At 40.1% G+C, this 25,463-nt stretch overlaps 1 protein-coding gene across 1 annotated transcript; it reads left to right on the top strand.

Moving 5' to 3' along the window:
- The first annotated feature begins 227 nt into the window (after nt 1-227).
- LOC117934760 (beta-crystallin B1-like) lies at nt 228-6,259 on the top strand. The gene is made up of 6 exons (XM_034856729.1): nt 228-326; nt 1,207-1,307; nt 1,680-1,798; nt 2,705-2,837; nt 3,450-3,592; nt 5,508-6,259. The coding sequence occupies exons 2-6, from the start codon at nt 1,212-1,214 to the stop codon at nt 5,677-5,679; spliced, it is 663 nt and encodes a 220-aa protein (XP_034712620.1). The 5' UTR covers nt 228-326; nt 1,207-1,211; the 3' UTR covers nt 5,680-6,259.
- Nucleotides 6,260-25,463: the final 19,204 nt, after the last annotated feature.

The following is a 25,463-nucleotide window of genomic DNA, read 5'->3' as shown; positions in this document are numbered from 1 at the left end:
TGCATCAGATCCTCTCAAGCCAAATATACATTGATTTTCAGTTTTTCACATTTGATTCCTTATATTCGTAGAAAGAGAACCGGAGAGATGTATCTCTCTGGTTCCCTTTCTGCCTCTCTCTCTCTAACTCTCTCTCTCTCTCTCTGTTTCTTTGATGATGGGGGTATTTCTATTCTGTGGGGGCTGTGAGCTCAGCGAGTTTGTTTCTGTGTCTCTAATCCCCTCTCTCTGGGCGCCAGCATATAAAAGCACTGAGGGGCCTGGTGCCTCACACAGACCACCAGTCTCAGCCCCGAGTCTACTCCTTTACCCACACACTGCCACAGGTAAGACAGTGGACAAACATACAGAACGAGAAAAGAAAAGAGGAAGAGTAGAGAGCAAGAATAACCTGATGCAAACCCTTATAATCAGAAAAGTCTTTTGTAGTTAGAGCTCAAGTTATGAAGTGAATATCTTTTTGGATGAATCCAATAGCTGTCATTTAATCTTGTACACTCAGAATAAACATTTGACTTTATTCTGAGTGTAAATTATGGTAAAACTAATGCTTAAAAATCTTTACTGGTTGAACCTAAAACTAACTAAAAATCTAGTTGGTTCCACAAACACAGCACTTTAATTGCATGTAAGTTACTTTTTAAATTGGTCTATATTTACAGTATGTTAAATGCATGTGTTAATATGGAACTGTAGGTGTCCTTTTGTCAGTTTACTGATATTTACATTTGTGGAGGAGGAATTCCTTTTGGTTATGTTGATGTTTTTTGATGGAAAAAGTTGTATTCTATAAATGTAAAGCAGAACAAGGGACCAGATGGTAATGTGTGTGGTAAAGTCTGACCTGAATTCAGCTGTGTTAGGTTGTATGGGAGTTATTAGGACAGGAAAGGGAGAGGGTTATTTGTTTAATTTATTTTTGCTAAAGAGGATAATCTAAATCTTTACATATACTATTGTGTCATATTCCTGTAATATGTTGAGATATTGGAAGAAGGGTGTTAAAATGTTATTCTTAGTCATGGGGCGGTTTCAAAGACAAATATTAACATCAGTGGAGTGGGCTTACTTTTTGAAATAATTAAAACATAATGTTTAACCCCCTTACCTACCCTAATCCTTTTCATACAGTCTCTTAATTGGATAAAAAAAGACAGTTATTAAAGTCTGATTTGATTTATCTCTTCTCTCTCTCTCTCTCTTCAGTCATCATGTCTGCCGGAGGAGAGAAATCCAAGTCTGCTTCCCAGACTGACGGGAAGGCGGCTCAGAACAAGATGTCTGATATGGGCAACATGTCCTATAAGGTACACAAACACACACACACAAACACACACTGCACCCCACGCCTCACACGTATAACCGATGATCAAGCATCTACAGATACACCACAGCTGGCCTCACCCTAACAGCTAGTCTTGTGATCATCATCACCTGCTGATTCTTACAGTTCAGTGTGTGGGTGTTCATCTAGTACAACTGACAGAAACATAGGCGACCATGTGAGGCTTCAGTACGTTCAGCCACATAACAACACAGTCACTTAATTTTACCCTGCCTCTTTCAAATGTGCTCACTTTTTCTTTTTTTCTGTCCTATTTCTAATCTCCTCAAGTGTTGCCTTGGACCTGTGCCTGATATTTCCCTCTCATTCTCTTTCCTTTACCCCAAATCTTCAGATGTGTGTGTACGACCAGGAGAACTTCCAGGGCCGCTGCATCGAGATCACCAACGAGTGTATGAATGTGTGTGACATGGGAATGGACAGGGTGCGCTCCCTGCGCGTCACCTGCGGGCCGTAAGTATTCTGCGTGTGCACATACATACACCTGCACGTGCACACCCACCTGCATGTAATTGTACTGTACCCAACACCCACACTCCTCTGCGGATATTACTGGTGACGTTGAAATTGTACCCCACCATTATGTGACATTATACACTTCACATTTTCAGGCAGGTAGCGGATGCTTTTATCCTCGAATGATTTTCAGAGAGTGCAGCAGTTGGATGAACTTCAATACCTTAACTAATGACATGACAAAGCAACAGTCAGCAAGGACTGAGAGGAAGGTAGTGCAGCAATCAGTCAATCATGTATCGGTGCGGACCAATCAATAATTAAATGACAATTAAGGAGATTAGGGTCGCAATTTACGATTGTTCGATTTATCTGTTGTTTCTTTTCTCAAATAATTGTTTAGTCTTTTGGTCCATACAACTCAGAGATCCAGTTTACTGTCATAGAGGAGTGACAAAACTCAGAAATATTCTCATTTAAGAAGCTAGAATAAGAGAATTTTGACCTTTATTTTCATTTAAAAAAAAACTCAACCGATTAATCATCATTAAATAGTTGACAACTAACCGCTTAATTGATTAGTCTTTGCTGCTCTAAAGGAGATGAGTTCTTTTTGAGATAATAAGTAAGTAGAAAGAAGACAGGACAAAAGGGACAACATAGTCTTCAAAGCATGAATGGGACATCCAGAATGACATAATCAGGGTTATTTAGTCAAGCTTTGGAAAACTCACACAACTGTTTCTTAAAGGCTGAGTAGTACTCTTTGTGATGAATAAAAAGATCTTTGTGTGTGAAATCAGTGGAGTGCTCCTTTAAAGGCAACACTTTGATTGTCAATCATACTTTGAGCACATCACCTTACTCCCCTCTTGTCCTTGTGACCTTTCCTCTCCTCCTCAGCTTCGTGGGCTATGAGCAGATGAACTTCTGTGGGGAGATGTTCATCCTGGAGAAGGGCGAGTACCCCCGCTGGGACTCCTGGAGCAACTGCCAGAAGAACGACTACCTGCTGTCCTTTAGGCCCGTCCGCATGGTAAACATGAGCACATTCCCCCCATTCTCCACTCACTACACTGGCTTCCCATCTCCACCAGGATTGAGTTCAAGGTTTCCCTCCTCACACATCAATGCCTCCATGGACATGCCCCCCCTTACCTCAAAGAACTTATCAAACCACAGAAGACAACCCGCTCCCTTCGCTTCACTCACTCAAACCTCCTCCACATTCCCAGAACCAGACTCAGGACAATGGGAGATATGGCATTTTGTGCTGCTGCCCCACGTGCGTGGAACGCCCTCCCTGACACCTTGAGGGCACCTCAATCCACTGAGTGTTTTAAAAAAGGCCTTCAAACATTTACTTTTAGCTAAGCTTTTGGTCCCCTTTAGATGTTTTTTACCCTCACTTCTAAGAATAGCTTTATTTTCTTTTTTTTATTCTTTCTTTTTTGTTTTATTTTTCTCTTTTTTACCTGTAGCACTTTGAGATCTATTGATGAAAAGTGCACTATAAATAAAATGTATTATTATTATTATTATTATTATTATTATTAAACCCCCTGCTGTTTAGGAACCATTGGTCTGACTTCACCTTCTATCTCTGCTCAATTCAACTGCTTCCCCTCCCCCCACCACCATCTTCTAGGACCCCGAGAAGCACAAGATCTGCTTGTATGAGGTCGGAGAGTTCAAGGGCCGTAAGATGGAGATCATGGACGATGATGTCCCCAGCCTGTTTTCTTATGGTTTCACCGACAGAGTGGGCAGCGTCATGGTCAGCTGTGGAACGTGAGTAGCGTGGCAACATGTTACGTGCATTTTCTTTACTTGGAAAAGATAATCGATACTGCTATAGCTTAGCATTAAGTCTGGAAACAGTTAGCCTGGCTATGTACAGAGCATGGACTGTAAAGTTTGTTGACAGTGCGGCAAATGTGGAAGTGCCTTGAACCTGCATGTTAGCTGAATTCCAGCAGGGGGCACCACATGTGGTTGCAAAAGGGGGTTGGTTTCTGTAGAAGTCCATGAGAAAGAAAGTGTGTAACATAACATAGAGTGCAAGCAGCAGTCTATGGCTCCTCCCTCACTCCCCCCTCTTATGTAAAATCGTTACATCCGCAACCAGGATTGCTGCGCCTGTAACTCATAGAATATCTCCACAAACCAATGGGTGACGTCACACATGCTCTGTCCATTGATATTAACAGTCTATGGTACAGAGTTAACCAACCACAGATATGCTTTAGAGGGACTGATAGAAAGAGATTTCCAACTTGACAAATCCTGGTCAGCTGTTTCCGTCTTCTTCCACTCTTTAAACTATGCTAAGCTAAGCTTCCTATTTAGTGTGCAGGCCAAGCAGCTACCCCAGGGCTAAAAGCTAAAGCCAATGCGGATGAGCCAAAACTGTATTTGGTTGAATGGTATGGAGCTAGATTTGTGTCTTTATTACATGCGAGAAGATAAATGATTTGAGAGAAAAATAAACATTTTTCATATAGCAAAAATATAATAATATTTGAGCCCGAAATTCTTTTTTAATATAAATTTGAAATTTTCTAAATTATTTTGGAGAAAAAAAAGTCAGGCACTGCCAAGATGGTGACAGCCGGAGCGACGCACTTTGAGCTTCATTTTGGCCCTTTAGAAACCTAGGGGTCACGTGACGGAGACTACATCAGGGCTTGTTAAGACGTCAAGAGCAAATCGAGTTTTGTTAAAGACCATAATAAGCAATAGTGTCTTTCCAATATAGTATACTAATATATAGTGACTAAGGAGTTAAGATGGATCTATAAACAAGAAAGATAACATCATCATATTACTCAATGCATAGAATTTAGGCACTGTTCTGTGCAACTGATCCCGGTTCAGTAACCAGGAACTTGACCAGTTTTCAGTTGCCGTGTCCAAGACAATTTTAGATCCAACAAGGAAGAAAATTATATATTATTAATATTATATATTAATTATACTTAACAAAAAGTGGACTCAAGACCGAGACCAGTCTCGAGCACTACTGTTGTGTGGACAACATCAACATTTTATACAGCCTATGTTACAGACTTGAGAATCTAACTCTCTAATGAGTTGTAGCTCAGCTATCTTAAATCCTTTCTCTATTTGCGGCTCCCAATTGTCAAATCATACATTTTTTATTTATGCCCCCTACACACATTGCGCCATGCTTTTGCAAAAGCTGCATCAAAAAGTCAAGCTCCGTGTACTTCCACAGTGTCGTCATTCTTGAACTAGCAGAAACTGCAGCACAATCATCATCACTATGTGAGAGCTCTGGGAGCGAGTTGAGGCATGGAGGCATAGAGGCTTTTTTTTTTCATCAGTAGCTCACTGAGGGTGTCATGGACGTCAGCAGCTCAGTGTTCCTGTGCTCTGAGAGGTGTGGCAGACAGCAGACACTGTTTCTTAAATGTTGTGATTACTTCACGTCTGAAACATCTGTGGTTCGGCATCCGACAGCATGACAAACAGATCGATGTCTTCATTTGTTTTGATGTTTATCCTGACCTCTGCATCTGTGCTTCTACTGTAGCACATTTCTCTCCCTTTTAACTGACAGTTTACTCATCTTCCAACCTTGTGTTTGCTTCTCTTGAATACATTTTCACCTAATTTTCTCCTAAACACTCTTCCTCGTCAGTTTCCAGATTGTCATTTCTTCTTTTCCTCTGTCTCTCCCCAGCTGGGTTGGTTACCAGTTCCCCGGCTACCGTGGCAGCCAGTACCTGCTGGAGAAGGGTGAATTCAGGCATTTCAACGAGTTTGGCGCCCGCTACCCCCAGATGCAGTCCATTAGGCGCATCCGCGACATGCAGTGGCACCCACACGGCTGCTACACCATGTCCTCCAAGTGAAACCCGGTGAGGGCGAGAAAGAGAGGGATTGGAGGAGGGATAGATGCCGAGGGCGGGCATAGAGATGAAGCGGGTGGCGGGGGAGGGAGGGCGAAGAAGGAGAGGAGGAGGGAGCGGGTGTAATATTTTCTCCTCTGTCCCAAAATCCCTTTGTAGATTGAATGCATGATGGAGGTAATGCAGTAGGTTGTTATTTTTAGTTGTCGGAACATTGTAATCTAGCGAGCAATGAAAAGTTATTCAAAGTGAAGGAACGGAGGAGATAATTACATGGACCGCCGAGACTAAATTTGATAATGAACGCTCTCTCCATTTTGGTTCTCCCTCTCTGTTTGTCAGCTCCCTTCTCCCCACTTTCCTCACATCTCCTCCATTCCCTCCCTCTCTCCCCCTCATACACTTATCTTCCCCACCTTACCAACGTCAGTCTTCAGTCAGCCTATTACAGCTTCACTGGGTGGGTGTGTGTGTGTGTGTGTGTGGGGAGGTAATATGTGTGTTTCTGTGGTGGGCAAGCTGAAACAGAAATTAAACTGTTGCTTCATCAACCCCTAAACCCCAATAAAGCATCTCACACCCTGTGCCATTTGAAATGAGATCTTATTTAACAGACATGGTTGTGATGTCCCAAAAGCATCGAGATATGTTGTCTCCCTCAGGAGTTCATCAGCTGAACAGACACAAAGGTACGAGGGTTTGGCTTGATCCTTCGATGTTGGTTCTTCCTATCACTGTGAAGAAGAATTCACCAAGCCTTGGATTGTTCACCCACTAATAGGGAATGTAAGCTGGGTTTAGACCGCCGTGAGACAGGTTAGTTGTACCCTACATAGCAATCCGGAATGGGAGAAAAACGTGCTCTGGTTTACTGGCATATCACAATTGTCAGGGGCTACGCAAAGCTCCGTATGGAGCCACTGCAAAACAGTTGTGCAAGAGAAAATCTTAGATTAGAACAGATAGTCTACTTAGCTCTATTTACCTTGTAGAGATATGAGGAGCAGTCAATCATAGTCTTCATAATTCCACCAGAGTTTAAAATTCCAACACAAAGAAAGCATAAAGAAACTTGATAATCTGCAAAAATGCATGTCCATGGCCAATCCTGGAAGTGGAGATACACAACTCCAAATGAATGCTAATGTTGCTCTGTATCTGCTGGAGATTTTAAGTAGGCACCTTTGTAATTTCAGCTTTAAAGCAGATAACATGTCAAAGTATCATTTATGGCTTGTGTAAGCTTCCCCGAATTGGCGAAAAAAAATGTTTTAATGGGTAACACTACCAATTTTACACAAAACCAAGTGTTAGGGATTACTTCTGCATATACTGTACAATAAAATAAAATATTGTATTAACAAGTGATGTCACTTGAGATAACATCAGTTCGGGCTAAAAATTCAAAATAATCTGAAATGAATTTACCAGACTTCTGTAGGCCACTCCTGATCTCTGCTTGAGGCTAGTGGCTCCAGCCCACATCCACGCTACTAGCAAAACACACCTGAATCTCAGACTGAACCTGTAGATGCTAGTCTGTAATTACCAAACAGAACTGGCATGCTGCAAGAGAGGTTATATGAATCCTCCAACAACACAACATTGTAGTGAATATGGGAGGCCATTGCAGCAATAATCTACTTTATAATTCATTATACAGTACATGCAAAGGTGACTCACCTTCATAGTAACAAGATGTAACCCTAACCTTTTTAGCCCATCATAGCTGGCTAGCTGCTAACTTAAGTGTTAAACGTGTCAGTTACAGTTCCAGGATATCTGTGTTTTCTGTTTTCTATTTTTCAGAATATAAAAAAAAAAACAGTCAATACAGTGGCATTTCTTTAAAACACACACAAAACTTGAAATATCTATCAAATTACTGGATTTTTTATTGTTGGAGTCCATCTAGAGATAATTTGAGATTTAATGCAGTGTGATCACTCAACAAAATGCTTACTGCAGAGACACAGATTGAATTTCTACTGAAGAAACAATTTGGACCAACATCGTTAATGTGTGAAAGAAGAAAGCACTCCATGTCCTCTACTATAGCACTCTGCTTAAAACACCACATTATGTCTTTCTGCGCTTTCATGCATCATTTATCTTTCTCAGCAAAGAGAATATTGATAGTCTACAAACGTCAGCACCAAAATGGACTTGACCACATTTTAGTATCACACTTTCTTTTTATAAAATGTTTTCAATTATGCAATGCTTACTTCTTCTCCTAAGGCTGATCAAATATTCAAAAAAACAAACTACATCATTGAGAGTGTCATCTGTACATTCCCTCTCTGCCATGTGGTTGACACTTGGTGTGACGGAAGCAATGACTGGGCTTTTAAATTTATAGAAAAATCGGAAAGCCCTTCAGATTGCTGAGAGTGCTTCAAATACAATGAGGCAAGTTTCAGTAAACCGCATCAGAGTATAATGCAATTGTTGTTGTCTCAGAAAGGATGTGTACAGTTAATCAACATGATGCACAATGCTCTTTCATTGTTTTGTTTTGTCCCTCGCTATCCTGCTGACCAATCCATAAACTTTCTATTTAAATACGACAAAACATATCCAATGAGACCATAACATACACTCTAAAAGAGCCGGCTCATTTTTTTCAACGCACCAAATATCCAGTGCTAATACAGAAAGTAGTTTGATTCAGTTTATTTATTACAGTGATAATAATAACTAATAATAATAAATAATACTAAAAGAGAAATTGCCTGATGTCAAGTTTCCAGTTTGGCAAATACTACCTAAAGTTAGACTGGGTAAGCCCCGCCCACTCTGCTGGCGATTTGATTTGGCCCTGCAGCTCGGTCTGGAAACCTGCACGTTTAATTCTCCTGCTTCAGTTCACAATTTTAGAGAAATCTCGTTAATGCCGCTGTTGATTCTAGGTCACCCGGATCGTTGGTCTGATTGGTTGAAGGACTTTCCAATTGCGTTCATGTGAACTTTGCCCGTTGGTCACGCCTCTTGTGCAGAGAAAATACAGAGCAGACTCCCCAACGGTCAGTCTGAAATCTATTGAGCTTGGTCTGGTGATAGCCAGACTAATGTTTAAGTCCTAAAATGATTTAAAAAATACAGTACTTTCATGCAAGTATTTCCTTCATGGTTAATTCTTTGTCTGACAGATGTTGCCAAATGCGCTTGTGTCCCAAACTTGGAAACATTGGCCATAAATATATTTAGATAGATATTGTTGTCTAATATCAAGGGGGGAACATATTTTGGGAATCCAGGATTCTTGAAGCAAACCTGTTGATTTATTTCTGCACGGACAAGCAGTTGGAGCATTTTGAAGACTTGGATAAACGTTAAAATCATCAGTTTGAAATCTGAGTAATCTTGGAAAAACAAATTAGACTCATTGATTTAAGGTCAAAGTTAGAAGAGGAAGCAAACTGTGGGAGAGACAACACCTAAGGAGGATTGCAGTAAAAAACATTCAATCACTTATCTTACAATTCTGCTGCCTGCTCCTCCAACATCAGGTTGCAGCTTGTGTTTTTGTTTTGTAGGCTTAATAATTCATAGATTATGATTCTGGGTCAGTGTTGGAAGGATCTTGAAGTGTGTTGCCCTAGTTGCAAAGGCTTGTCCTACATAGAAATAGCTGCTGAGGCTTATAGTTAAAGGATAATTTCAAATAATTAGCCATACCAAACTGTAAAATGTGATATATAGCATCATCATAGCATTATTAAGTTTATCCTTGCTCACGAAGGATTCAAATGTAGCTCCACCCCATCTACTACTCTGCTGTGGGACTTTATTTAAAGACAGGCGTGGGTCATTCAATTAGAAGAACCAAATGAAACACTCAGTTATTATTACATGAATGAATCTTGCACAACAAAAGGAGACCTCCCAGACATCTCCCATCCAGTAGATGCAACTGATGCATGCAGGCGTCACCACACAAAGGAGGCGAGAGAAACAGCAATAGAAAAAACCCATAAGGGGAAGTCTTCCAGCTGAAAAACATGTTAAACATGACTTATAGCCTCATGATAATCCCCTGATGTTTCTAATTTTGTTACTTTTTTGTGCTCTTAAATTCCATATACACCGGATATATCTCTTCATGACATCATGTGAAAATTGTAGACACAAATCCAAGCTACTTTAGGACTAGTTATTTTTGTAACCAGAGGAAAAGGCTGAAGTGGTTCATTTTAATGTGGGATGATCCTCCATTTCAGCACTAATCTCATCATTTTTGCATGCCTCCTCACTGAAATACTTCTGAATCTGACTCTGAAGCTGAGGTACAACCCCATCACAACAGATCCCAATGCCTGTTATAAATATGATCTTTTTTTCTCTCTTTTTTTTTTTAGCTTGGCCCCCTCAAACTAGAGAAGGAAAGGCACACATCACCTGTCACACTGGCACCCAGTTTAGTTAAGTCTATAAATACATTCATATAAGACACCTACAAGGTGTTGGGAGCATTCCTGGCTATGCAGTTAAAAATGGAATCGGAGGAGTAATTGACGTCAGACTGACACACAAACACACACGCACACACACACACACACACACACACACACACACACACACACACACACACACACACACACACACACATAAGCACTTAACTTATAGTACACACACACACACTCCTTATTTCCAGCCCTCTGACGTCATTCTGTGTATTGGGACTGTTTCAGCAGCAGGGCATTATTGGATAGCTTATAAGAGCTTAATGGCTCCTTAAGGTACAGTACTGCTAAATAATGGGTAGGGTGAGGGACACACACACACACACACACAGCTAGATTCTCGCAATCTCCACCTCCTCACTTCCAATTCCAGTGCTACACTTCTCACTCCATCTGGTGACTTAGCAGCTCCACCTGCCTGATTGGCTCCTCTCATGGCTGGTCATTCACCACCGCTGATAAAGACGTATCCCATTAATTAGAAGCTGTTGAAGACTACGGAGTGTGTGCTCCAACGTTCTTTAACTAATGTTTCCCATCACATGTCTTCTCCCAGAGGGTTAGAGTCACTCGGAAACTAAATGGATTTTATGCAGGCTAACAGCGACACTTGATTTTCAGTTTGTGTGGAAGAGAGGGTGCACAACAGCTCATTCACTGTGGAAGCCTGTTGGGACGGTAGATTCATTGGAAAAACCTCAGCAGGATGTCTTCAATCTATTGGCTTGAAAATTGGAATTTAATAAGATCATCAGAGAGCTACAGCCCCATCTGATTCTCTTAAGCACTTCTCTATCAAAGACCAAACCTGACTATTTAATAAATTAATATCATAAAAAAACAATACAAATATATTTCAATTATATTTATATAAATAAACGTTTAGTTTAGTCAATAAAAGGGAACGAAAAAAGAGTTAGATAAATAACTTCTAAATTCACTTGGTCCCCCTTATTTGAAGGTATCTACATTACAGTGTCACGACACTGTCATGAACATGTCATGAACATGATAAACAAGTCATAAACGTGACACTTCTTTTAGTAAGTGTGACTCGGTTTTGTCATGACAGGTCATGGTTATGGTTCATGTGTCATGACTGTGTCATGACAGTGTCACAAGTGATCACTCTTATGTACAGTACATACTTTTAAGTAGATATTTATTGATCCCAGTAAAATGGGAAACAGTGTTACAGCAGCAAAATCAGTCACACAGCACCGAATATAAATATAAATGAAATACTAGGATACAATATACATACATGCAATATACAGGAAATAATAACAGGAATAAAATACAAGAACAAATATTTGAATATATTCAAGTTGGGAATACAAAAATGTGCAACTGCTTCAATAGTATGATACATATGTAACTAAACCAATTGCAGTTACAGTGGTGTAAAGTATTGTGGTGTAAAGTAAAGTGTTACCATACACTTTATATTTAGTGTAAATTTCATTGTCATCTAAAGAACACTTTCCTTCAACAATATTTTAACACTCCCATTTTTTGTATATTCGAATAACATTATTAAATCTACTATTCACTTTTACTGTCATCTCAACTTTCTTCAACTTTCTTCAACAAGATTTGAACACCCTGTTAAATTAAATGTTGAAAAATGGAAAAAACCCTCCTTTGCAAAGTGATCAAGCCTAGATTGTGGGATTTTTTCATTTAAGCTTCATTTAGTCACTAAAATGACTCAAAACAGTATGTAGAGCTCAGTTGGTAGAACCTCTACATATGGGCATATGTAGAGGTTCAGTCCTTGATGCAGCGGGCCGGGTTCAACTCCGACCTGCGACCTGTCATCCCCCTCTCTCCTCTTTCATATCAGTTGTTTTTTGAATTATTTGAGTGTTGTGTGGGTTTATCTATTAATTCATTGGCCTATTTTATATATTTAAAAAAACATTTGACAAATTTATTTTAATATTTGTTTACATTAATTAATGTATTACTTATTAGTTTAAAAAGAATTACAATTTGTTTTATTAGTATTATTTTGTATGTGTCATTTTAAGTTTATATGTATTTATTTGTTTATTTATTTTCATTTATTTATTTGTCCATTCTTTTGACCATTGTGTTTATTTATCATTTCATTCATTAATTATTAATAAGGCATGTTTGGTCCTCCATACCCACTGTGGACTGTCATTATCTTCCTTCCCACCAACAGCAATGTAACTGTTTCTCAGCAAGCTTAATGAGTCTAGTCAGAGATACAGGCAGATCAAATTAAGTCACTGAACAGAGGATTCTCCGTGTTGTTTATTGCTGTCAAAGTCACAGATTTCTGCCGGCAATTGAATGTGTCATCAGTACTAATTTTAACATGAATTTTTTTGTAACAAAGTCCTACGTGAAGCCCTATTAATCATTGCAGTAATTTGTATGCTGCCATTGATGTTTAAGTTTGGAAACAGATTGCAAACGTATGTTGAGTAGGAGTGGACCGACAATTTTAGTCTCATTGTCTAATTATGAGTAATGCAACTCATTATTGTAAGTTGGAGGGAAAAAGGGGAATGTGTAGGAGCATATGGAGAAAAAACTTTCTTTTTTTCCTCTGTGATGTTCGTCTGTGTAGTTCTGCTCCGCAGCCACACAAATGAAATTAATTTGCACATATTTGCACTTTCATTTCACACACACCAGTGGTGGAATATCTAAGTACATTTACTCAAGCACACTGTAAATAATGGCTGTGAAATCTACAATTATTTCCTTTAGATTTCCCAGTAACACTTCTGTATATGACTTTTAGAGTAGAATGCTTAAAGGTTTACATTACAACCTTGGCGACATGACAAAATCACAGTAGTCTAAAGTAATGCGGTTGAAATCACAGTAATTAGAGGATTACTGAAAAAAAAATCACAATATAGCCACTACAGTACTGTAAATAGTAAAGTAAACTACTGTTACTTTACTTTTTTATCTTATGTTGTGTTTAATTGTTTTGTAGTTTACAATGAATACATAAAATACTGTGCAATGGAAGTACGGTACATTTACTGAAAAAAGAATTCACAGTAACTTGCTGGCCAATTGTTACCAATAAGTTACTGTAAACTTTAAAATAAATGTGTTCTTAAGTACAGATTTGAGGTACCTGATTTGAGTTTCTTTTTTCATGCCACTTTCTACTTCTACTCCGCTACATATCAGGGGGAAATATTGTACTTTTTACTCCACTGCATTGATCTGACAGCTTTTGTTACTAGTTACTTTACAATAAAGATTTTCCACACAAAACACACGTGAATGTAAAGTACAATGTTTTATTAAAAACTAAACTACCCAACAATACACAGACCTACAAGTCCAGCTGAAATTATTAGATGATTAGACCATGCACAAAATGTGAGGATTCCTAGCATTGAGTATGTTTACTTTTTTATTATTATATTTACATACATGTATTTAAGTTACATTTTCATTGCAGGACTCTCACTTGTAAAATAATAGTTTTATACTGTGGTATTAGTACTTTTACTTCTCCCACTACTGACACATGTGAAAACACACATGAGCGCATGAATACTTCACCCTGACAGTTGGTGTGCGTCATGCAGTGTTGATGCTCATTCAGTGCCTCTATGAAAAGTCTCAGGCTGACTGGTGAGTGATGTAAGATTGATATGCAACTCCTCTTCATTCTGCTCAGACAAACCAGTGGGTGTGTTGAGCTTTCAGGAAGATGGATGGGGTAGAGAGGGAGAGGGACGAAGTGTGAATAATAAAATGCTGATTATGTTTTTAGGCTTTTTGACACGTTTAAAACCACAGCAGGGGATTTAAAACGTTGTTGGCAGGCATTTCAGAGACGAGTGACAGGTGACAAGTTTTAGGAAGGCTACTTTTTTCCAAGGTATGTGTAAATTCAGGGATGGTAACATCACCACATATCTCTTTTCCTCAGCCTTAACCTCTTTCTTTCTCCATAATTTCGTCCCTAACAAGCTCCACCATGTTTGCTTATTTTCCTCTCTCATATCCGTCACCGTCTCTCTCTCTGTCTGCAGCCCAGGCCTTTTCTCACTTTAGTTTACTGTGTCCGCATTGCGTTCCCATTTGCGTCACACATGAGGCATGCCTGAGGGTTAAAAATAAAAGATGAAAGGAAAACAGACGGATGCAAGGAGAGAGAGACTGATGACTGGAGGTGAGGATATGGAGGGGAGAGGAGGGAGCACTGGCCTGCAGAAGAAAAGTAATAAATCCATCCATTAATAGTTGTTTGTTCATGTATTTATTCTCCGGTCCATCACCTATAAATGTGGTTCCACTGAATGCTTTTTGTGAGGCTGTGTCTGTGGATGACATAATGAAAGTGGCTGAGCCCTGAGTGATGGAAGATAATGGGCAGTATCCAGAATAACCAGAAATGGCATGTATTCCTATTTTTATCAAGGCCGGATGGCGACATAGAACTTCCAAAACTAAAAACTTGTCTCTCAAACTCACTTTTTCATTCTTCACACAACATCTGTTATTTTTAGTGTGTACACGTGAACAACACCCGGAGGGATTTTTAGAAGATTCTGTCTGAGAACATGTGTTGATTGATTACTCGTTTCTCTCCATACAGTACCTTTGGTTGTTTATGTGGACACACACTCTATCCTTTGGACGTTATCAGAACACACTTTCTACAAACATGGTTGGATAAAACTGCTTCGTCTTTACTGAAACGACTTTTTAACTGACCCCAGATGCTCTGTGTCTGTTTGGTAAAACACACATTAAATTATGAATATGTGTAACCAGGCCCAATGGAGGGCTTAGCCAAACTTTAGCAATTTAACCAACGACAACGCCACCTTGGGACTTTCACCCAAAGAGTTTAAAATATGAATTCAGTTGTAACCAATCCCAGGGACTCCCACTACACAGGCAAGACTTGGTTATTTAAATCTACGAAAAATGATTTATTACAAACTCAAAAAAACAACATTTACTAAAACATAATTATGAAAGAACAATTAATTGGCAAAACAACCAATGTAATAAAAAAAAACAAAACAAACAAATATCTAAGGCCCGGGAGGAGTGATCTCTGTTTAGTTAAAAGTGTTTAGGAAATTTGAAGAAACTATTTAATATGCAGCACATGTCAATCAAACGTACCTTGGCTGTACCATCCAGCAAACCCGCACACCACACCGAACGCTTGTTCCCCGACCACACCAGGCAGCGACAGCAGCAGAAAAGGGAAAGTCAGCGTTTACCGGCCGAGCCTTTATGGCCGTGTGGCTCACGTGATGTCTCATGTGACCATATTTAACCAACCGGTTACATGTGCACAAGAACAAATCTGAAATAATGATGCGTTGATGTGTTGGCACCAAGCCACCTTCTCACAATTTTTCAAGCAATTTGATCATAGTCTAATTGTTGTCTTCATCATTCTGAAACGAAAACACAACAAATGTCTTCCCCTGTCGGCTAAATTCACTCAAACTACATGATGAATCTGGATATTTTCAGTTTCCTGGGGCAGTTGCCCATTTAGTAATCTAAAGGACTTTCAAGTTGCTGCTGTGTCTCTTCAGTCTTCGGTAGTTATTACATTTGGAGGTGGCACATGCCAACAGCTCAAATTGAAATGTTGTTTCATCTACTGTATATGTAATGTATGTATGTATATATATACTCACATCTCCAGTGAAGGGGGAGGAGGAACATGTTGGAATGGTGCAGGGGCTGGAGATGTATGAAGCCACTGAGCCTCCACCAAGAGAAGAGAAATGCGACTGCAGGTAACTCCAAAGTTGCCTTATGCAGGCTACATTGTGTGTGTCCTAAGATAATGTTTGCCACTTATTCCAAAATTCAGATGTCATCAGTTTTCATTAGCCAAGCAAAATGTAGGGAAAATATGACCTGAATGTCTAGAAAAATTTGCAAAAGAAAATACCAATAAATGTGCATTTCCTCCCACTACCATTAAGAAAATAGTGGGAGTTGGGGTTCTACTGTGTGCGGAAAATGGTTAACATACTATACTGTATATGTGGGTTGCTTTGCTTTGCAACTGGTGAAGCAGCCATTTAGAGAGTTACTTTGGTTAAGTCCCGCCTCCAGCTGTATTTCATTGACAGACCATGATACGTGCATGGTCGCACATAACTGAAATGTGCTTTTGAGTTGGCAATTGTAGTAAAGAAAAGACATACTTAACATTTACAAGGGACAGTTAGCAAAAGAAAACAGAGTTAATGTAATGTAATCAAACAATTAAAAGCAGAATGAAACTAAAGAGGAAGCAACCAATATCTGGAAAAGCCCAATTTTCCTCTTCTGTCTATCTTGGTAAGCTAACAGTATGATGCTAATGTTGTTAGTTGTGTGTGCTGCATCGGTTGCCTCCATGTTTACAGTTTGAAATGTGGCCTAATGTTAGCGCCATAGTTGTTCATTGTAAATGGATTAAAGCCATAAGCTTTTGGTTAGTAAAACAAATACTACAAATATACCATGTTGTTCAGTATTATTGTGTTATCCTTTTCAAAGAGATACTGTACATTTAAACCTGTAATATTCTACTGTGTGCAATGCAATGTGATTATTTATGTTACTTGGGGATTGCAAATATTAGCAGGGCCATATGTAACATGCATAGCCGACACACAGTCATTTTAACTCAATTCAATTTGAAGTTTATTTATAATATCAATTCAAAGAGTTATCTTGAGACACTTTACAGATAGAGTAAGTATAGACCACACTCTGCACTTTAAAAGGACACAACAGTTCTGGTAGTTCCCTCCAGAACAATCAACAATGCGACATTGGCGAGGAAAAACTCCCTTTTAGGAAGAAACCTGGGACAGACCCAAGCTCTTGGTAGGCGGTGTCTGACGGTGCTGGTTAGGGCTGTTATGAATAGTGGCAATAACAGTCACAATAAAATACAACGGAACAGTTACTAAAAGTACATGGCATAGCAGGGCAATGTACGGCATTACAAGGCACAGCACAGCATAGCAGGATGTAGCAGGGCCTCGCCGGACGTGTAGCAGAACCACGGCAACAGCTGCAACCATGATTTTGGAGCCTCCCTAATCCAAGGAAACATGCTGGGGGAAAAAGAACATAAGGACTCCGGGGAATGACTCCCCAGAGCTAGGTTAGTAACAGGTATTTCTGGGACATGGATGCAAATGGAAAGACAGAATCCTTGGCACTGCCAAGGTGCTCTTGATCAAGGCACCGAACCCCCAACTGCTCAGGGCGCCTTTCCATGGGCAGCCCCCCCACTCTGACATCTCTCCATTTAGTGCAGGTATGCGTGGGTACTGAGCATGTGTGTGTAATTCAGGCCTGTGTGGAATGTGTGTAATAACAACAGAGTGTACATTGTAATTTCCCTGTGTGGGACTAATAAAGGATACATTAGCATTATTATTATTATTATTATTATTATTATGGAAATTATCAGTTAATGGGTCCAATGACGTATGCTGATATTGATTCATATATATATATATATATATATATATATATATATATATATATATATATATATATAAAACTTAAAGTTATTGAACTAGAGTGTAATGCATATTATCATTGAGTATCATACTATATGGGACGCTAGTGTTTTACTGACAGGCTTTAAAATAAAAATGTTACGATTCCTGTTGGTCCATCCATATTGATCCTCCTAGCTTGATTCTATCAGGAATGGAGAAGTGACTCATAGTGACGTCACTCAATAGTGACGAACGGGAGAGCACTCCCAGAACATGTGAACATAAGTACCTTAAACTTTAATTGGGCAGAAACTGCATGAAGGTTGTTTATTATTTTCATGTGGTGCATTTTCACGGGACAGGAATATGTCCTATGAATGAAATTAAAGTAAATCTGATACTTGAATGGAATCCTAGACCACACACCCTGGGCAATCACGCACCCACATCCTCTAAAATAGGAAGGGCAGTGAGGCCAGATATCACTAAGAACTCATGAAGCCTGGATAAAATACCACAGATTTTAGGCTGCACAGTAAACAACTTCCGAGGATGGACGGGCAAATGACTCTGGCAGGGAACACTGTATGCTTGAGTGCTTACGTAGGAGACTGAAGGCATTTTGTAAGTGAGAGAAGAGTAACAAGCCAACCTCACTAAAGATGTTTTTTAGACAATGAACTTCCAATTGTGGGGCTGTTGTCAGTTGTATTATTGAATAAAGGGAAAAAGTGTGCCAGTTACAAGCTATATGGCAGTATGTTTCAGCTAATCTCCAAGTTTTGATAAGATGAGAGCTAATGAGGCCAAAGCATAGCTGGCACCGCTTGTTAGAAACACTGGCAAAAAGAACATCATAAAGTGAGTAAGGCTCTGTCATAGCACTTTCTAGGAGGGGAGAGAGGTAGCATAGAGCTAAAAAAATTGACCATGGGTAAAACATTCATTTTAACCACTGAGATAGGGGCTTGAATCAACTTGGGGAGACCCATCCACTTTTTCACATATTTCAAAACACTGTTTAGAGCAACAGCATAGTTATGTGTAATCATCTGGTTTAAGCAGGGGGAGACCTCATTGGCTTAATATTTAAACTGCTTACCATAGTCCATATTTAACTGGTTGCAAACGCATTCCACTAGACTGACTCTAAAATAAACGCATTTCTTGTTTACAAAAACAGGAAATAAAAAGCAAAATAGCAAGCACATTGGAAAGGAGACTTTAACCTTGTAGTGTCCTAACTAACCTGTGGAGCACAGGCTAGATTAAACAGGACAGATATGTCATTCAAAAACACAGTCTCTGTAAGGAAACAGAAAGCAATGCAATAATACCAGTACACATCAAGAGATTAAGACTAACCAAGAGTCCGTGTTCATCAGGCAGTTGTTTGAATCCTGATCTTCATCCACAGTGTTCTCCGTGATAGAATCTGAGGTGCCGGCCGTCTCCGGAGGCACAAGAGGACGGAGCGCAGCCAGGTTCACATAGACTACAGCATACTTAGCGGAGGTGGGAGCTCTGAACTGGGAGCCATCCTTCATCTTCAGTGTTCAGGATCTTCAGGTAAAGCAGGAAAAAATCCAGACCCTTGGCTCGTGCTGAATCCATGGTTTGATAGAAGGCTTGGCGCCACTTGACCGTGAAGTTGTTGTATTCCAGGGAAAAGCAAATCTTTCTGCCTCTGACAACGGGCGGACGCTCCGGAGGCTGGCAGCAATGACAGAACCCCCCTAGCAGCTGAGCAGGCCTCTGGAGGCCAAGCAGGACGGTGAAGGGCTTCTGGAGGGAAGACTGGACCGCAAAGACTCCGGGGGCCAGCGGCGAAGGTGAAGGGCTTCTGGAGGCCGAGCAGGATGGCAAAGCCGGAGACCCTCTGGAGGCCAAGAAAGTTGACGAAGACTTTCTGAAGACCGGGCAGGCCATCGAAGACTGACCCCCTCTAAAGGTCGAGCAGGCCGACAAAGGCCGACTCCCTTGGGAGACTGGGCAGGCCGGCGAAGGCCGAACCTCTTTGAGGGTTGGTCAGGCAAAGGGGCAGCTGGACTGAAGACAGGCAACGGGTCAGCTGGACTGAAGACAGGCAACGGGTCAGCTGGGCTGAAGACAGGCAACATCAGCTAGACTAGACCGGTCATATTAGAGACTAGAAACAAAGACTATCTAAACGAAAAAGGAAACAAAACATACAACAGAAACACACAACCACAACAGCATGTTGAAAAATCCATAAAAAGTCATATTATAGTATGTCATAAAATACCATGCTTTTGTATGTCAAAACAGTAACAAAAAGTCACAGTATGGTGTGTAAAAAAAAACTAAAAAAGTCATGGAATAACATGTCGAGTGATAGGATAGTGTTGCATGCAAGAAAAAGTCAAAGTCATAGTGGCTCCATGCACACCACCTGCTCCTCACATGTGGATTGAAGTTAATATGCTCTGTGTATGGATATCTGTTATTCTCTTCCTCCATCTTGTACTCTTCTTACTCTCTATTTTATTTTATCATCCAGGCACCGATTGTGCTGGTGGACTCATCTGGGCCTTCACCACGGTCTTTCTTCCCTTTCAAAATCCTGTTAGAAATCCTTTTCCTACATACTCTTTGGCTGTTTTTCTGGGCTTTTGCTCTTGATGAGCAGCCGGTGCATAGCTGATTTGGCAACATCATTACAGAACAATCATGCTAAAAGGTGTTTTAATTAAATGTAATTGACAGAGTAAAGTAGGAGAAAGAGATCATTTTCCAACCAATAACCAGACCTTACACCTGGAATGAAGTGAAATCATACGGTACATGCAAACATAAACACATACACACACACGCGCAGGTGAAACAAGCACTGATAATATTAGGGAGGAAACTGTCAGAGAAACAGGAGGGAAAAAAATTTATAAAACTATGATGTTGATCCACTTACAGTGCACTTTGAAAGTGCTCTAATCATGCCAATAAAGCTCAATCGAACAGATGGAGAGACATATTGAGATGTGGAGGATGGTGAAGCTAATCAAACACTGTAACAGATCAGAGGAAAGAACAACGCAATTGCTATGTAATGTAACAAAGAAAATATAACTTGGCTGATTCTGATCCTTCTGTAATAATCAAACACAAGATTAGTGATCACCATGTCCCCTGAAAGCGTAATTTAAAACAAAAAGGCTACCAAGAAGGGAGTGTGCATGTGGTCTCTGCATGAGGATGAGAGCACCATCTCTTCTGCTCTGAAAAATAGTTCTCTTCATGAGAAATGTTCAAAGATAATATCAAGAAGGCATTGGTAGAATTTCCTTTCTGATTGCTGTCAAATACGATGTCATATAAAGCTAGGGTTTCTATGTATTTGTATTTGATATTTTATACACACAGTACTTACATGTTTTTTGAAGTTCGTTTTATATAAAACTGAAGTGATAAAAAGATCTTATACTGGTGCATGGCTCAGAAATATATTCAATGTATGGGATCTGAACAAAACAGCACAAATATTAAGAGGAGAAATAAATGTCTACGGAGAAATCAAGAATCCATTTGAGACAGCTACAGTTATGGAGCAACACCTACGTACATCATCAGCACTCTGGCAGGTTAATAATTACTTGTTAATTTTTTACGTAATCAAATAAACCAAAACAAGTAACTATAATCAATTCAGGTTACAATTGTACGACATGTGTGACATTCTCAAGGTTGAATGCTGAATATTTTCTACTACTGTATATCAAAGGACATTGAATTAATCCTGACAGGTTACCAGTTATGTTAATGGTGACTTGACTAAGATTTTAGTACAAATGCTGAATATGCAAAGTGCATTTTATTTGTAATGGAAATAGTAAAAGAAAGAAATACAAGAATATTTAACTTGATTTTTTATGTGGCTGCTTCCATGTTTTAGTTAATATATTTTTAATGTTATACTTTGAAGTCAAAAAGTATTCAGATCAGAACACATCGTTTGTGTTACATTACTAATTTAAAATAAAAAGTCCATTGCATTTGAATTCATTAACTGACTACATTTGAAAGTTATCCTACCCAACTTTGGCACTGACATCCAACGCGTGACGTCCCTCTCCTCTCGCTGCCTTCGCATGCTCAACGTCACCCAGGACCGACGTGATTAGTTTAAAGAAATACAGAAAGCCGGAGGGTTTTTTATCGACTATCCAAGAAGAAGAATAGATAAGTAGTGTAGCAGGACTATACAGACCCAGACCTGTGGAGTTCTGGCAATGTGAGACTCTACTGTCCACGTTCATTCGTAACAACTGTATCAAGCAATGACTCAAGTGTGAAAAAACTGAATGTACAACACAGCCAATAACAATAATGCAAACCAAGAAAATCAAGACTTATGCCTGTAGATCTTCTAAGTAGTCGATGCTGGGAAGCATGCACGCCTACATGCCAATTCCTATGTAGCACATGGTCAAACATGGTTATTTAATGACAAGTGCATTCTGTTATGTATTTGTCTGTATATGGGTGTGCACATATACTACTGTTCATGTCCCAATGTTTTACAGTCAAATTCGATTGTATGTATTACACCTTGTAAAGCATACAACAGAGAGTGAGAGACAGAAAGAGAGTGTGAAGAAAAAGCTTTCTGGTGATTTTCGAGTGAGAGGACACTGAATAAAAGCTGTAAAGAGAAATGGAGCGAGTGAGCGAGCGAGTGAGGGAGAGATGGAGGAGGAGGAAGCGTGCACAATATTGATCTGAACACATGCAAACACATATGGTTGAGTGTTATACAAGTGTTCTGCTGGTGATGAAAGAGGAGGACAGGAAGTTGCATTGACCAAAGAAAACAGAGAGAGTATCACTTTATAAAATCACTGCACGCCTCCCAGTACAAAGGATGCTATGTAGTACAGGATTTATCGTAGTGACTCAGTACTCTTCTGTACTGTATTGTCTGGGCACTGTTTGGATATAAAACTGTCTGAAAAAGACCCAAGTAATTCCACTGCTTTTGGCAGGATGTACAAAATAATACACCTGTGTAGTACCTTAGTTGGCGATTTGTTTGAAATTCTAGCGGGGTGTTTTATTCACCCACTAGCAAACTGCCCCATTAATAACACTATTTTTGTTCCATGTTTTTCAATACCCCCTCCCCACCCCCAGCTATATAGTTTAGAGAATATTACAGATTATAGACAAAATTCGACAGAAGGGCAAGACTGAGACAAAGAGACACCAAAAAAAAGGTGCAATTAAGCTGTCTGCTGCTACCATGGATTTATCAATACACAGTTACTCTTAATTTCCACCAGTTGCAGAACGACTGTGGATCAGCTTCGCAGCGTGTTGGCTCCGTGCTCCGCCATCCGTCAACACCCACCAGTTCCGGATTTGTAGCGGGACGGCTGTGGCCATGACTGACAGCTGACAGCTACAGTTTGTTTCCATCGAGAGTGGTAGTAGTGCTGTGTTTTCAAGATGTAGTGCTGGGAGACATGATCCGCCGTGAGCATGCTACATTTTATTTTGAAAATTAACTGGATGTTTTTTTATCTGCCGTGTGCTGAAACGCTGCGGAGCTCTCCAGCATCCGGCCAAGCTAGAAGCTGTCGGTATCTGCTCCGAAGGGCTGGGGATTGCCGGAGCTGGGACGGAGTCGGTGCGCAGCCGTTCCACAGCTGTTCCACAGCTGTTCCGCAGCTGTTCCGAGTATAATTCCACATATACAAAAGCAGAATATGACAAAGCTGCCATGATTAGGCTACTTTCCTATTAACCCCTGATGACATCATCTTCCTCCATAGCCACAGAAGACAGAACCTCGCCCCCAGGAACATGCATCAGGTAGTGCCATGAGGGATAAAATTACTTTTTTCTCTAGACTTACATGAGAAAAGAGACATCTGTAAATCATTGGATACATGTGTTGAGCGTCACAATCCCTTACGAAATGACTTATTTCACCGTCAGTATTTGATTTGTCCGATAACATTTGGAGTGTTAAGAAGAGCTGCATGATTAAATAATTTATTCCCCATCTAAATTAGTGGAGTGCTAAACTGGAAGAAGCCAGTTCGGCGGGCAGAGGTCTCCAGTGCGCCTGCTGTACGGCCCCCATAGTACGGACACAGCTCCAATCATCCAGGCCAATTTCAAATGCAAAAGCTGAAGAACTTTTTTGGCTTCATGTTCCACTGAGCATGTCTCATAGGAATGAATGAACCTCCGCCTCAAACACTTTATCCGGTTCTTACTAGACATCTTGTTATGAGAGTGGAATAAGGACCCAAAAGCAGAGAAGGGCAGTCTGGCAGGAGAGAGCTTCCAAGGCTTTATTCTTCACAAAAAACAAACAAAAAAAACACAAACACAGGATGCACTGAATGCAAAACAAAGTCCCAAAAAGCAAAAATCCAAAAAGCAAAAATTGAAAGGCCGTGAAAAACTCACAGGGATAAAGAGGCCAGAGGAACCGGAACAACACACTAAAAACTTCGTCAGGAAGACGCACAGAAATACACAAAGCAGCAAGACGATCTGAAAACAGACAAAGGGAACACACAGGTTAAATACAAGAGGTACAGAAGTAACAAGGAACAGGTGATATAGGGCAGGACAGGACAATCAGACAGACAAAAAGTAAAACTAGTCAAGACCAGACAGAACAGGAAACCATACTATCAACCTAAAACAGAAAACAGAACATACAGACACTCACAGCGGAACCAAAGACAGACTACCACACACGACCGGGGAGGAAACTAAGACACAAACACGAGGAGACAAGACAGAACCAAAAAAAACAAGAAGAAGGAAAAGAAACCCAAGCAAACACCCAAAACATTCACACATCTCTGGACAATAGCGAGTAGTGGTCCTCATACTGAGTAAACCAAGCTTCCTGAAAAAATGGCAGTACAGGCACAATGCCCAAAAGGGAGCAGAACAGGGCTGTGTGAAGATGCCCACAGATCATGGATCTCTGCATAGTACTCAGAAGACAAAACCTACTCACTAATAACATGTATTTTTATGTGCTTGTGTAAATGATGTTTCTCTTCTAGAATGAAAAGAAATGATTGCAAAAATTATCAATTTCAAACAACCTGATATTTAAGTACAACTTTAAAATTATTAAAATAATAAGACAAAAGTGACGACATATTCCCTAAATGGGTGTTTGGCACTTTATAAACTCAATCACTCGCACTTCACTCCAGTAACCATTGTGCAGGAGATTGTGCGCCAGTGTGTGGAAAAATCAAGCAGCAGTATATGGTTAAGCGGAAGTGGTGACGCCAAGGGACAGAACAAATGCATTGGCAAAAAAGGAAGGGAGCATTGGAAGACAAAGTGAAATCCGATGAAGGAGAGGGGCGGTGAGCAAGACTCTGAAGAATAGCGTCTTAGTCGGTTACAATTGGACGGACTCTGAAAGATGCTGCTGCCTCCGTGAAGGCGTGTGTGTGTGAGAGCTAGACGGACCGTGCCAATAAGAAATGTGTTAGAAAGTTTCCTACAAAACAATACGACATGTTGAGTCATGTTCCAGAAGTACAGTACAGTCCTGGTTTTCTTTGTCTCACTGCTTATGTGAGTGACACTCCGCTGTCTTATGCTGTGTATTTCATTGCATGTGTGTGTCAAGTATGTGTGTCTGCATCAGTCTTTTACTGCATGAACACAGCACTGTCTGCTGTATCCCTGCGTGCTCATCTTCTTCCTTTTTCCTCCTCATTAGTGTCACCCTGTGGGACGCAGAATACACTGAGTTTACAACTTGTGCAAACACAATCTTTTGTGCTCACTAATGAGTTGAACCATGTACAAACTAGGCTCACTG

The sequence above is a fragment of the Etheostoma cragini genome, chromosome 2 (genome assembly GCF_013103735.1).
Source record: "Etheostoma cragini isolate CJK2018 chromosome 2, CSU_Ecrag_1.0, whole genome shotgun sequence".
NCBI lineage: Eukaryota > Metazoa > Chordata > Actinopteri > Perciformes > Percidae > Etheostoma > Etheostoma cragini.
This window is presented reverse-complemented; position numbering and strand designations above follow the sequence as displayed.

Coding starts and splice junctions, on each gene's coding strand:
- LOC117934760 (XM_034856729.1), top strand. CDS start 1,212: ATGTCTGCCGGAGGAGAGAAATCCAAGTCTGCTTCCCAGACTGACGGG. Junction 1,799..2,704: donor CTGCGCGTCACCTGCGGGCC/GTAAGTATTCTG, acceptor TCTCCTCCTCAG/CTTCGTGGGCTATGAGCAGA. Junction 2,838..3,449: donor CCTTTAGGCCCGTCCGCATG/GTAAACATGAGC, acceptor ACCATCTTCTAG/GACCCCGAGAAGCACAAGAT.